The 14,818-nt window shown below is 41.1% G+C and overlaps 1 protein-coding gene across 2 annotated transcripts in view; it reads right to left on the bottom strand.

The window, feature by feature from the left end:
- XRN2 (5'-3' exoribonuclease 2) overlaps positions 1 to 14,818 on the bottom strand; it is a 51,584-nt gene that overhangs the window by 25,564 nt on the left and 11,202 nt on the right. For both annotated transcript variants that reach the window (XM_086631940.1, XM_086631941.1), the window contains exons 10-20: positions 14,444 to 14,518; positions 14,205 to 14,338; positions 14,055 to 14,112; positions 13,857 to 13,964; positions 12,732 to 12,776; positions 11,429 to 11,560; positions 9,957 to 10,075; positions 5,743 to 5,878; positions 2,049 to 2,156; positions 1,879 to 1,968; positions 1,315 to 1,387 (exon numbers count right to left, since the gene is read on the bottom strand). In XM_086631940.1, coding sequence (XP_086488066.1) covers positions 1,315 to 1,387; positions 1,879 to 1,968; positions 2,049 to 2,156; positions 5,743 to 5,878; positions 9,957 to 10,075; positions 11,429 to 11,560; positions 12,732 to 12,776; positions 13,857 to 13,964; positions 14,055 to 14,112; positions 14,205 to 14,338; positions 14,444 to 14,518 — 1,078 coding nt within the window. The remainder of the gene's footprint in view (positions 1 to 1,314; positions 1,388 to 1,878; positions 1,969 to 2,048; positions 2,157 to 5,742; positions 5,879 to 9,956; positions 10,076 to 11,428; positions 11,561 to 12,731; positions 12,777 to 13,856; positions 13,965 to 14,054; positions 14,113 to 14,204; positions 14,339 to 14,443; positions 14,519 to 14,818) is intronic.

Consider the following 14,818-nt stretch of genomic DNA (forward strand, 5'->3'; position numbering starts at 1 on the left):
TCAATGCTGAGCTTTCAGAAGCATAATCCCATCTCTAAAATGAAGATCTTCAAACATTTCATTAAGAGGACAAGGTACACCAGATGCTTTTTAACAGAGATAGTCTGTACTTCCAGTTCGGAAAATATTTCTTGTTTCACAGCTGCCTTTTAAGCAGGAGAATTCCAGATGTCAATCCAGAACAAAGAGTTTATAATGCAACTAAGCATCAAATTAATCAAAAGTAACGTTACAGGCTGCTGAAAGCACGTGGCAGCCACTTAAACCATCACCACTTTGGACTGTGGATTTGATAACTGGAAAAAAGTACTATGGAAAGTTGCAGAATTACAAGAGAGGTAAGAAAGGGTTACAGAGGGAAAACCTGCTATGCGACATGTCTCATGATTCCTAGGAATATTCTCTTAGGTTTTGGAACGCTGTCCCGAGTAAGATACTAACTGATGTCTAACTGTGGCTATTTCAAAACATATGTGAGCTGCCTTGGGGGAAGAATCACAGAATCATTAACGTCAGCAGGAACCTCTGGAGATCCCTCTGCTCCAGCACAGTCATGGGCTGCTCAGGTTGCCCAGGACTGTGTCCAGCCGGGTATGGAATATCTCCAAGGATGGAGACTCCACAACCTCTCCAGGCAACATGTCCCAGTGTCTGACCATCCTCACAGTAAAAACGTGCTTTCTTCTGCTCAGATGGAATTTCATGTGTTTCGTTTTGTGCCCAGATAATTATCTGTACCTATAATTGAGATGTTACGCTATTGGCTGAATAGTGTAACCAGCCACAAAATTTGGCACGCTTTCAAAATTAATATTCTCTGAAGAGGGAAGAAGCTGCATTAAATACTGTAACTCTCTTTTCATTCTTTGTATGCATCCGAATATTCCTATATTCCCCGGAGTATTTTTCGCGAGGTACTAATGAGCCACTGATTGAAAGGAACGAGATCCATTAATTAAATGCAAAGGAGACAAAAGACAATTACACAGTAAGGCTGATAAAAATAGAAAAATGATTAATCTAGTTCGAGACAAATTAACAAATCTAGAATAACTGCTGAAATTACTACTAATCATTGCCAATCCTGAATCAGTTACTGAACCATAATTTGTTCTTCATACTAATTTCTTTTCAAAAATATACCTGCTGCAAAATACTTCTCCCCCTCACCAAGTAACACGAGTTACCTGTGTGACTTGGTGTGTCATTATCTTACAAAGATAATTTTCCATTTTCTTCCTATTTTTACATAGATTCTTAAGGCTAAGGTCAGTATACTATAGCTCAAAAAAAAAAAGAAAATTGAAATTTTACCTTGCCAAGCATATTTCTTCCCATTCAAATCAATGGCAAAATCTTCTGGGTAGAAGTCAATTATACTTGATTCCTGTATTTGAGAAAACAATGATAAAAAAATCATTAAAGTCAATTATGAAATGGATTCGGAATGCCATGTACTTCTCAGAGGGCGAGCAAACACAAAGCTAAGGAGGATGCAAAGAACTCTGACTAACAGAAATACCTTTTATTAAATGCCATTTAGACACAAAGCGTGGTAGGGCACTTCCATTGCTTAGAGTAGCAAACCCAGAAATTAAGCAGGATAGAACAATTCCAGATAACCTAAGTTTTGTAAGGTTTCTGTAAGAAAGTAAACAACCTTGCTAAAGTGTAAGAGAGTCAGGAAATAATTTTTCTCACTGAAACATCTGAATTCGAAGAGTCCCTTTCAAGGATCTCTGAAGAATCTCTGCAATCTACCAAACCCATTCCTTCCTGGTCTCCATTATTCCTCTCCCTGAAGAAAGCAGCTGCAAGTCCTGCTCGCACAACTGCAAGACGACATAACCTTACGGGGAGGAACACAAGGATTCTTACCGGATCTGTCATCAGCTTCCTCCACGATGGTGGCAGGAAATTTCCACTCGCGGCTGGAAACACTCCCATAAGTTGTTCGAGAGGCTTGAACTGTTGAAATTAAAGCAGCAGACGTGAGACGCTTCTAACGAGCTGTTAAATCATAAAGAAATAAAAGAAAGATGCCTCACCGGTTTCGAGCCTTTCTCAAAATCTGAAGGCATGTCTGCAATGCCCTCAAAGTCAGAAGCAAACGGAGCGTAGTGAAAAGGGTAATACCAGTTCCAGGACGCGCAGCCCTACGGCAGAGAAGTACCAGAAACAAAAAATCAGACAAATCAAAAAAGAAAAAAACAAAAACAAACACAAAAACCCCTCACGTAGCCCGGTCACTGAAGATGACAAAATTTAGCCCAGCATGAAGCGGGAGAAAGAGGAGCCCCCATGATCAGAAAAGAAGGAGCTCTTGCCTCCAAAGGACTTCAGGTTGGGACTGAACTTTTCCTAGGCAGACTAGAGCGAGAGAGTTCGCTGGGCAGGGAATGGAGACCTTGGGCATCTCCTTGGCAGCCAGAACGGCAGAGACACTTCTATGCCCAAGTGCTCCTGCCATGGGCTAGGTCTGAGCCACTAAGGGAGACAGCCAGAGGGACAGGACCTAGTAGCACCAGAACACCACCAGAGCCCTTACAGCAGAATCTTCACCTTCGCTTCAGGACACTGTAACATACCTCACACCTTTTTCCTCCCCCTCGAGAAAAAAAACCACATGAGCATGTGCACAAAGCCCAATAAAAGCAAGCACAACAGAATTTCTTGCCCAGAGTAAGGAACCACACTCTGTCCATAGAGTTAACCAGCCCCTGGGGCTAAGCTGAGGAGCCTGTAAGAACCAGACCCGTTTTCAACTTGCGTAGAGCTGCTCCCACATCTCTAACGGGGAAACACACACCGATGACACAGAGGAGGAATTTCTTCATAGCTGGATAAACAGCAGAGTCATGATGGTCAGAAAGCCATCACAGAGGTCTCGACAGGAACAGAAGTATTTTTCTGGCAACACACAGTTTGTACTACTGTTTTTCAGTGCAAAATCCCACTGCTAAGTTGGGAACGGGGGACCGGAGAGCCCTCATATGATATACTCCACAAGGTGTGAAAATGTGAACAATATTTGTTGCGGGTTGAAAAGTTTGAACTGTTACTTTTCCTTCAGTACAAGCACTAACACACACTTTCCTTCTCCCCTCTTATTCTTCTGTCTTGAATACTGGGAAATGTAAAGTGCATTCACTTGGAAGAGGCAAAATAATCCTCAAAAAGGAGAAAATAAAGTAAACTCAAAACACATCAGAACACGGCGCACTTTGTAAAGGAAACGCAGCTCTAGAAGGTCTAAGTCAAGTTTTCACCTCCTCAGCTTATTTTCTTGGCAGTATCACTTGAAACAAAAGCCTCCTATTTTGACTTCCAGTTCTGAGTAAGTAAATGTCAATGAGGCTCCTCCAGTGATATTTTCGGTATAAAATTACAGAGACTGTAATTATTTGATGCAATTCTTCAGATGGCTTCAGCATGTTTCAAAAGCCAGGTGGACTCGTTTCTGCCCCTCGCCTTTTTTTCTTCCCCTCTCCAAACAGATGTTCTCACTAGTGGGACATGCTCTGCATGATTAGCTTTTTGTGAGAACAGAAAAGCACATAACGTATCGCCAGAAGTTTTATGGACCACAAGCAGTAGTTATTGGAAGTAATTCTTGTTATGGTAAAAAGAAAAAAAATAAACCACCACAAACAAAAAATCCTCAAGCAAAACAATTTTGAAATTCCCTCAGTCCAATGGTTTCCTAATGTAACTTCCATATGGGCAGAAAGTGATTTGACCGCTGCTCCACACCAACCCAACCGCTGGCCCAGGGACACCAGGTTGCACTATTGTGCCCACACGTAGTCCTGTTATGCAGGTATAAACAGCAGCATGTGCAAGTATCCCATTATTGCACTATTTTAAATCTGCAAGGTAATTTTTATAAGGTCTAGAGACTTGCCTTCTTTTCAAGTAATCTGAATACAAAGCAAAACTGCAAAACCGAAGCCAAACATTCATGTACTTCCATCAAGTTTTCCTTTGGAACGCTTCTAAACCAGAAAATATCTTCTGTACAGTCACTTTTCCTTGAGGTCTTATTGGCGCTCCCCCTCAATTTTCTCGAGAGCACTATGGTCCTGCCTGAAGCCTCAAGTTGTTGTCAACCCCATTGATTTATTTTCTTTGCAACTGTAATCATCCATCACTTCTATACACTCAGTCACTTCAGCCAGAACATCTACGAACGCAGAAGGACGAGGAGTCACCTACACACATCTCAGTCACTAAATTGGTTTCACCAGCAAACCAGTGAGTGTTGCATAGGGACTTGCCTGTATTAAGTTGGGTTTATGCCCATCTTCCTGCTCCTGCACATTTAAAGCCACAAATCTCCCAACAGCACACGTGCAAATGCGACCCCGGTTTGAACAGCTGCAAAGCCCGCTGTGGTGTCTGCACAAGGTCATGGATCCCAAAGCGACAAACACACCCCCCCAGGCACACTTCTTGGAATAAAACAAACTTAATTTTTCCATCTTGAAAGGAGTATAACTATTATGGTCACCTCGTAAATACGATCTCAGTTTTGCCATGCGCTCCCTTCCTCTAAGCCCTTCAGCTCCCCCCAAAATCCAGGCTGCCTTCTGCAGTGCTTTTGTACCACTGCACCACTGAGGGTCATGCTGACAGCTTCCCAGCAAGCAGACATCTATGGCTAATTTGAAGATTTATTTACACACTTTAGAGACATATAGGAACACACAGAGTTCTAGGAATGTATCTTGCCACAGTTGGTTTGCTTTCAGCAAACCTTAACTGTGCTCAGGATCATTGGAATTTCCACCTATGAAGGTGTCCAGGTGACATTTGTCCTTTGCAAAAGGAGCTACTCCAGGGTGCAGACAGCTCACCTCTCCTGCAGATCAACTGCAACAGACTTGCAAACTTTAACCTGTAGGAGTTTCATCCACCATGACGTGCAAGTCAGAGCACAAACTCGACTAATTAACACAGTGAAGGGAAGGGAACACACTCCCTTTTTGTTCCCAGGAGTAGGGGGGAAAGGACTACATGTTAAAATAAACTAATTTGAAGACTGCACAGTTTTTTGCAGGCATGCAAGGTACTGCCCTGCCTGTGCTCTAAGTTGGCCAAGTGCTAGCCAACTCTGAAAAACGTGCAGTTTTATCACCACGGCACTATGTTCAAGCTACGAAGCCACGCCGAGACGGATAAACTTCATCGGCTCGAGCACATTCTGCTCCCAGGTCACACACAAAATATAACTCACTTTGTCTGCAGGGCACGAAGCTAGTTATTAACCACTGGTGCAACAAGCCCCAATATGTCTAACTAATCTCTTGCCAATCTGACATCTCAATTATCAAAAGATTTAAAGCAGATACAGATTACTTCAATCACCATGCACTCCATAGAACATCATTACACTCTATGGAGGAGACTGACAACTCTGTTCCTTTCGAATTCTTACCAGCATCTCACAGGCTTTGTCCTTTGTTCACTCATTTGCAGTTTCACTATGCATGGCTACGTATTGCAAAGGAAAAACATGCACCAGTTCTTAATAAACTAACTGTGCCGATACTGTATGGGAGAAACAAAAACTGCATTCAAACCTCAAGTGTCAAATAGAATGGGAACCTATTTGGTTTATATCTTCAAAAAAAGCACTGCTTTTCAAAAACGAGCGATGGATAATTATTATTATTTCCTGAAACGAAGGAGAGTGTAGACACAAAAGACGACTGAGGTTTCAGAGAGGAACTTTTGAAGTACCTGATAATAGTATCTGAGCACCCAGCAAAGCCCTTCCACATAGGACTGTACAACTTTACGACGGAATTTCTCATCAGATGCATCAACATCAAATTTGTTTTTATAGTACCGTTGCTTCCAACCAGTTTCCCACAACCTGCATAACAAACACAAAGAGATGTCAATACATGTTGATATCTACACATTTACATATCTGAATTAAAATATAAGCCAAAGTCACTTGCTACTTCAATTCCCATTTCATACAATTTAAATGAAAGCAGAAAAGCTGATACTCAACAGCAAGAGAACGAAATTTGATGGTTGGGATCACGGAAAATCCAGATGAAACTCTGAAGCTACAAACACATCTTCAAAGTACTTGTTAGGAGCAGGGCAGATTTTCAAACACACGCTTGCTGCTCTCAGGATTTCTCAACACAGTATTTTTCCTCGTCGGCAATTTAATCTTTCTTATCAGAAATCTACTACCAAAACTGCTGTTTGAACTTCATTCTTTGACTCTTCCAACCACTAGAAAGAGAACAAACTCTTTCCCTTCCTATTTTGTTTCATCTACCCTCGGCCAAAATTTTTATCTTACTGGAGTATCTTCTCACATCAAACTCATTCCTCTGTTCTTAATATCCCTCTGAAGCAGGAAAATGATATCGTTTCCTTGCTACTCAAAAGAGGCATCTCAGACACCATTTATCCTTCCTTCACACAGCTCCCCCTCACGCCTGCCTACAGATGGGGCAGGGGAAAACAAGCCCTTGCTCATCTTTGAGAGACGAGCACCCGAATCCCCCAGTCCTAACGTGCAGTGCTCAGTAAAAACTGTACAGTGCGCTACAGTGGCACGTTTCACGCACGAATATTCTGTGAAGATTAACCGTAAACACAGATCTAAAAACCTTAAAAGTCAGGGGAATGCTGTTGTTGTGGGCATGGGCAGCAAGAGGAATCGCTGCCTACAGACCCCAGAGCTTTTCTTCCTTGGATGTTTTATCCACTCGCTGCATCCATGTTCCCTGCCATTCGATGGGTGACACGTCAGTTTGGAGAGAAGAGCTGTGCCACAAGCAAGGGGCTATGAACATGCACGTACAACTCCACGTTGTTAGTCCTTGCAGACACGATGGAATCTTGGGGGAAACTCCAGGGCAATTCAGAGACTGCCATCCAAAAAGGTATCCTGAGTCAGTGTTAACTACAGAACATTTGGCTCAATCGTAATATCACGCTTCAGAACTGACCTCCTTTGCAGAACTACCTCACTTGTTTGTGTTTTTTCATAGAATCATAGAATGGTTAGGGCTGGAAGGGACCTTCAAAGGTCATCTAAGTCCAACTCCCCTGCAAGGAACAGGGATATCTCCAACTAGATCAGGTTGCTCAGGGCCTTGTCCAACCTGGCCTTGAACGTCTCCAGGGATGGAGCATCCACCACCTCTCTGGGCAACCTGTTCCAGTGTTCTACAACTCTCATGGTAAAAAATTTTTTCCTAATATCCAACCTGAATCTACCTCCCTCTATTTTAAAACCATTACCCCTTGTCCTATCACAACAGGCCCTCCTGAACAGCCTCTCCCCATCTTTCCTGTAGGCCCCCTTGAGGTACTGGAAGACTGCTATAAGGTCACCCCGGAGCCTCCTCTTCTCCAGGCTGAACAGCCCCAACTCTTTCAGCCTGTCCTCATAGGAAAGGTGCTCCAGCCCTCTTATCATCTTCGTGGCCCTCCTCTGGACCCTCTCCAACCGGTCCATGTCCTTCTTATGTTGGGGGCTCCAGAACTGGACGCAGTACTCCAGGTGAGGTCTCACAAGGGCAGAGTAGAGGGGAAGAATCACCTCTCTCGATTTTTTTTTTTAATTTGTTTTGTTGTTTGTTTCTGGGTTTGGTTTTCTTTTTAAGTTTAAAACTATTATTCACCATAGTGCATGTTTTACATAACTCAAAGTTCACATGAACTTCGGTGTTCAAGCGAACTAGAGTAAAGCAAATTACAAACCTGATTTAGAAACGGCTTAAATCATATAATCCCTTAAAAATGATTTATTTTTTTTTAAATATATATAATTTTATTCTCAACAATTCAAAACTTGGCATTGATTGTCATGTCTGAAAGTCATCATGCACGATCCCTTTCCACACAGGCTGTGAGCGCTTCAAGTTACGTACGGAACCTGAAGCACACAAGTAGCCTGTGAGGTCAACTCAGACTGCACTGTCAGAATCTCAGTGCAAGAAATACAAAATACGGCAGAGCAAAGACCTGTTTGTGCTTCTCTACATGACATATATCCTTTTAGTTTTGCAAAAAGGATCTTCCCTTGCTTCTGTTTCAAGTTGGTTGACTGGTACAGGGATTTTAAAAATCTGGTTTTGCAAAAAGGATTCCTCTTGCTTCTGTTTCAAGCTGGCTGACACCCCGTACAAGGACGCTTTTTAAAATCTGACCTGAGCTAGTTCAAAGATGATTCAAACTGATGAAGAGGTGGAGAAATCAAGAGATGTTTTCAAGAGTTTAAGCAAGCCAGCTGAGCAAGGACAGAGCTACTTGTGCTAAAGTCTTGAAGGACAGAGTCAAGAACATCTGCAGTCTATAAGCATCTGATCCTAGGAGCTCCCTGGCAGCTAAACACTGGCATAAACTTCAAAAACCTTTTCCATAAGATAACAAAAGCCAATCTGCTAGCTGATTAGAACTATTTTTTCTAGTTTTAAAGTAATTCTAAACACAAAATATATTTCTGTAAACAACTTTGTTGCCATTAGTCCATTTATGCATTTGTTTTACTTACAATGAAAAGCACAAACCTATTTTCCACTCAGAAAAGGATCTGAACAAATATTTTGAGCTACAAAAGAGCTTAAACAACTGTGGACGACTGCAGTGTACCCTTTTGCTTGACAGTATCAACCTTGTCAAGACTATTGATACCTGTCAATCACCATGGTTCATTCACACTAGTTGCTATAAAACTCTTAAAGCTTCTTTCAGAATCTCCACTAAAATTAAAATGGAAAGCAACATTAAAATTCATCCTCATTTTAGACAGAAATCTTGCTTGATTCATTAAAAATAAAATAAACGAAAAACAAAATAATCAATCCATTCAGACCTGCACATACAGGAAAGAAAGCAAGAATGAGAGCTTGATAGGACAAGGGGTAACGGTTTTAAAATAGAGGGAGGTAGATTCAGGTTGGATATTAGGAAAAAAATTTTTACCATGAGAGTTGTAGAACACTGGAACAGGTTGCCCAGAGAGGTGGTGGATGCTCCATCCCTGGAGACGTTCAAGGCCAGGTTGGACGAGGCCCTGAGCAACCTGATCTAGCTGGAGATATCCCTGTTCCTTGCAGGGGGGTTGGACTAGATGACCTTTGAAGGTCCCTTCCAGCCCTAACCATTCTATGATTCTATGATTCTAAAATACCTGGTATTGGAAGATCTGATGGGCTAGATGTCACGAATACGTCACGACAACAGTGCTGGACACTAGTGATGACTACTTCACAATGAAGTAACCCTTTCTTTTTTTCCCCATGTCCACCTACATCCCATGACTCCATGGAAAACAAAAACCTCCTGGTTGAGGAGGACAGAACCTTCAACGAAAAATAAGGGCCTTCACCCTCTACTTAAAGGACGATAGCCTGATTTAAACCTTTGATAAATGCACACTCACTGGTAATTCACTGTCAGTTAATTCTCAAAAAATCCCTCTCTCTTAATCATGGAGGGATCAGCCAGCCTAAGACCTCTGAAGAACTCGTCATAGACAAAACAGGGCCTGCTGCAAATCAAAGGTGGAGGAAAACATATCGTGGTAGTCGAGATAAATAACGCTGCACACGCGAACGTAACTGAATTTTATGGGTTAAAGAGCTCCAAAATTCAACTGCAAAACAGTGGCATTCAGCTCACATAATCCGAGCTGACAGTGAACGTCAAGCCCATCTAGTGCTTGGTCTCAAAGGGAGCAGTGGCTTGGAGGATGAAAACCTGCACGCATACTAATCTAGATACTCAGATTTAACAGCTAGAGCTTACACATCTCGCTGGAATTTACTGAATATTCTGACCCTCCACATTAATTACCAGTGGATAAAAAGATCATAGAAAAGCATCTGAAGGCACTGCTTCTCTAAGCTAAAAGGCATTAATTAGACTGCATCTATTTCAGCAATTTGCTAACAAAGTGCTACAAAAAATGGCTTCACCTGATATTATCCTCTGGCTCAGGTTCACTGTCACTATCTTCAGCTTTTCGCTTAATTCCTCCTGCCAGGGATGGGCTGCCATCAGAAGTGAGGCTGGTATTTGGAGATGATGAAGTTGTCTGGGGTCAGAATTAATACAGATAAATAGAGGGAGGGAAAAAGGATTTATTAGGCATTTTAAATTCAAGTTAAAATTAACAGCTTTGCGATAATCGCATGCATTACTTTTCATTCCCCAAAAACTCCAGGCAAAAGCTACACAATCCTTAAACTATTAAGTCAAGTAGCAAAAGAAGAGAACACCACATCTTTGTATTAGAAGAGGCAGGCGTCGATGCACGCAGGCAAAAAGTTCAGTATATTTGAGAAAGAAAAAGACGCAATAAACAAGACAGTATAAATTGATAAAACATGCCATTTTTGATATATTCCAATTTTGGAACACAACTGTTTTCTCTAGTCCTACAGCTTATGTTGCAATTTCATTTTACAGCAACAGTGAAAAATGCATATGCAGACTACTGTAAAAATGCGGCTTGTAATTCAGAACTGGCAAAAATACTCCGTGTTTCTTCCAAACTCCTTTCAAATTTATCTACTTTAATATTAGAGTCTAAAAGCAACTTCTCCCATTCCATTAAAAGACTGATTTGCTTAACCCATGTGCAAAAGTTTCAAGATTAAATGGGAAAAACAGCAGAAATTATACTTTGAAAAAGCCTATTTTATTTATTTAGACTTAAGAAACAGAACACACATCTTTATGACGAAAAGGACCTTTAATTAAAAATTAGTTCACTGTTTGGATGAAGATCTATGCCCAGAAAGAAAATATTTGTCATAATTGTTACTTAAAGTTAACAATCTAGACTTCTAAGAGACCACTCAACTTGTTTCCAGTCTTCCCTCACTTTCTAATACCTTTCCAAAATTTCCATATAAATTTCTCCTCTTCCCATGGAAAAGCAATGCTTTGGAAGGCAAAAGCAGCCAAAGAGCACGTAGCTACGAGAACCACAAATTTCCAAAGTGCAGATACCCATGTCTCCGTGCGGACACGGATTCCAAAAAGAATATTAAAAGACCTCCAGCTCAGGTGTTCAGTTTGTGTCTCACAAACCTACTGAGGAAGTTCCTAAACATGTACTCACAAAGAGGTTTGACTCCAGAGTGACGAGCAAGTTTGGGGAGAAGAGCCACCAGATTTAACTTGGATACACTCACCTCACACTTGCCCCCCTTGAACTACTTAACGAGCAGTATCATACCAAACATTAAAGCAAAGAACACCATTTTATTCAAGCAGTCTCACAAAAAATTGGTTATTAAAAGCCACATCCTTGAAAAAAATAGATTTTTTTCGTGTCTGCTTTTCAAGAAAGCTTGATGGGCTAGAGAAAAAGGTGTCCAGACTACTGCAGGATGTGATGACTTCCCCTTCCAGGTGTAAACACCTTTGAATGCCTACTCACAGAGTTCTGGCGGTCGTGCATCCTCATCTCAAAGGCAGCTTGTCTAGGGTTACTGATTGCCTGAGGGCTAGATCGACTTCCCAGAGCTTGAGGAGAAAACTGTCCACCAGGAATAAAGGAAGGCTGATCCCTCTAAAAGATAAACACACAGAGGCACACCGGCAAAGATGTAATCTCCGTGCGTGTGACAACGTGCTCTCACAACTTGGAGGTTAATGTGTTACCTAAAATCAGCGTAATTTACTCATTCACTCAGTTCAGCTTAAATTAGTTACGTTTAACCATCTCAACCAGACATGACACTCACAAGTGAGACTCTTGTATTCCTATAATTTATTAAGCTCCATCAAAAAAACCCCAAACAAACCCTGCGTTTTGTGCCCGTGTTCTTGCTACGTGGGCTGAACAGCAGCTTTTGGGGGAAGCGGGACATCACCTAACTGACTGAGAAGAATGTACTCTTTGTAAGCAAAGCGAGCAACTTCTTCCACTCTGACAGGGATAATCACAAACTACGTAGTTTAAAAAACAAACACAAGATGTACTCAGAGTGGGAATATCACACACCTTCAAAGTTTTGGAAGCTACACTTATCTGAACGTCCTAACCAAGAACACAGCTACGTAGAAATGGACATAGAAGAGTCCCATTTTTTTTAAACAAAACATTTTGCAAATAGATGAAAACTCAACATCCTTCCAATAACATAATTTTAAAGAATTTGGCTTACATGGGTCAGAAAGGGCCAACGTTCCCACAACAGCCAATGCTCCTCTAGTACAGTTGAGAGATATTTGGGAATGCTGACTATGGTTTGGGGAAAGCCTTCCTTGCTTTTTTTAGAAACATGCCTCTAATCAAGCAAACCCATTTAATGCCAACTGGGATACGTATTTAAGCCTGAACTCTTAATGCTAAACCCCACTGCTCTCAGCAATGCAATTGCTGAAAAGACTTGTGTGAATGCATGGAAAGGCAATTCCTATACAGTGCCCACACTGAAACATCCCTAAATAATCATGATGCTGCAGATCTGTGTAGACTTGAAGGACACAACATACAGATTTCATTCAGCACGTTCAGCACCCTCCCTCCTTTCCCTTTTATGAAGCCTTTAATACAAAATTCCTTCTTTCGAAGCTCCAGTCTACGAAAAGCCATGAAAAAGCTCATTAGAATAGTTTACACACGGGCCAGAAAGTGCCACGATTACAACTGCAGCTTCCATCAACACATCTGCTGAAAGCTGCAGCACACATTTTAATTCTTGCTAGTTTTTGCATTGTGAAAGGAATTAATTTACCTTCATTCTTTTTCTTTTTTCTTTTTGCCGTCTTTTAAAGTTATCCTAAATAGAGAATAAATAGAAATAGTGTCAGTCAAGCACACAGATTTCTTAGAAAGGTTTTTCACCATAATCCTCTACCGACCAGAAGGCCATAAGGTTTTCACGTAATCTTCTGAATAACACATAGGTCAACTCTTGTGGCTCTAAATCCAGCAGAAATGGGATAGAAATTCCTACACTACCCTGAAAACTTATGGGGGTGGGGGGGGAAGTAGCTGTGTGTTCAAAGCCCCACAATTTTGGCAATGGCTTATATCATCTATGAAGTTTAGCTATAGCCTTACTCCAAGGTGACATCAGTGTCAAAGGACACAAGCTCCTTGCCCGCACAGGAACAGTCAGAAAAAAAAAAAAGGGACATTAAACTCCTGGAAACAGGCAATGAAGAGGCTCAAGGAAAGATATTTCTTACTCTCGGGACAAGGAAACTGAAAACTTCATCAAATTGGCATTTCCACTTTAAGAGAAGTGCAGGCTGAGGTGATCATAAAAAAAAAAGTGTTTTGCCAGCACTGGCACAGTATTTTTTCACTGGAAAGTAAATACAATTCTACTCTTTCATTCACAAGGTGTTCTCTCTCTTGTACTTAATGAATTAACCGGAACATGTCTGCAAAAAACTGCACCAACTGCAGAGACAGACCAGAAGAACAACAATTCATGGACACATTTCAAATGGCAGGAGGTCCTGCAAGGCAAGAATACACCTGGAATTCAAATTTAGTATTCCACTCCTGCTCGTGGCTTGCACTTCCACAGGTTGCAGTAAATTACAAACCAATTCCTTCTTCAGTTTTAATAGTGGCTATTCAAAAAGCTGTAGGCAGTCACAGAACTCACACACAATTTTCATTTTGCTGTTACTTGGGATAACAATCAGAAAAAACAGGCCTTGCAGTCCAGGAAAAGAAATTCAACTGGAAGCACTCAATTAGTTTTCGAATACGGAGGACTTCACTAGAAATTACAACAAAAAAATATAAAGTTTGTTTTTTTTCTTATTCTGCTAAAGGCATGTCAGTGTCTAACAGTAACACAAGTAATTAAAATCAAACTCCAAGAGTGTAATAAAAAAATTACATCGTCATCTTTTCTCTTTTTGAAAATACTATCTTCAACTTCTCCAACCGCTAACATGATCATCTGGACTCGCTGTAGGTTGACAAACCCACTTTCTGTGAGGTACCCCTGCAAATTAGAAAACAGCATTGTTGAAAAACAAACCTATGTTTGTAGCAAACACCCAGATATTTTTAAAGAAAAAGTAAAAAATTTTACCCCAGTTTTGTGCACAACGTTTTTGTATATGTTAACCAAGCGATCAATTGCTCCCTCCCTAAAAACAAACAAACAACAGCATGAGACTCTCATAATTTAAAACCACAGGAGCTATCCTTGCAGGAAATGAAAACAGGTATTCTCAGCTACCTGATCTCCAAAGATGGCAGATGAGGAAGGAAGTCATTTCCCACAAAGAAGCACATAAAGACCCAGTCATCAACACTTCTTTCAAAATCAAACGTGAAAGGCAAACTGGCCATAGTGAGTTCCCTTTCCAAATACTGCAACACACACACAAAAGCAAAGGGACATCAGCAAACTCTGCGTACAGAGTTTAAAAAAAAATTACTTTACATAAAGCAGAAACAGTAACTGCCTCGACATACCTCTCGCAAAACACATAATCGGATGAAGATAAACTCTTGTTCAGCAACAGGAAGACTGTCTGCAAACTGATCGTGCTAAAACAAAAGGAAAGAGTTGTGTTACATCCAAGCTCACCTTAAAGTTCCTCCAGCTCAATTTTAGAGGCTTACTCTGGGAGCAGGTAAGAGGTACACCAGCACAGTTCCTCATGTTTACGCCAAGCATGCGATCTGCTGCTTTGCATGCCTGTTCAGTTACTGATCATTTGCTCTCACCAGTGAAAAAGAAAAACAAGACACCATAAGTGAGGATGTCAGGTCTGGCATAATATTTTGTGTTACAGAAGTACAATTTTTACTTATTGCTAGGAAGGCTAGGTAATTCCAGTAACGTAA

The sequence above is a fragment of the Tauraco erythrolophus genome, chromosome 2 (assembly GCF_009769465.1).
Source record: "Tauraco erythrolophus isolate bTauEry1 chromosome 2, bTauEry1.pri, whole genome shotgun sequence".
NCBI classification, from domain to species: Eukaryota; Metazoa; Chordata; class Aves; order Musophagiformes; family Musophagidae; genus Tauraco; species Tauraco erythrolophus.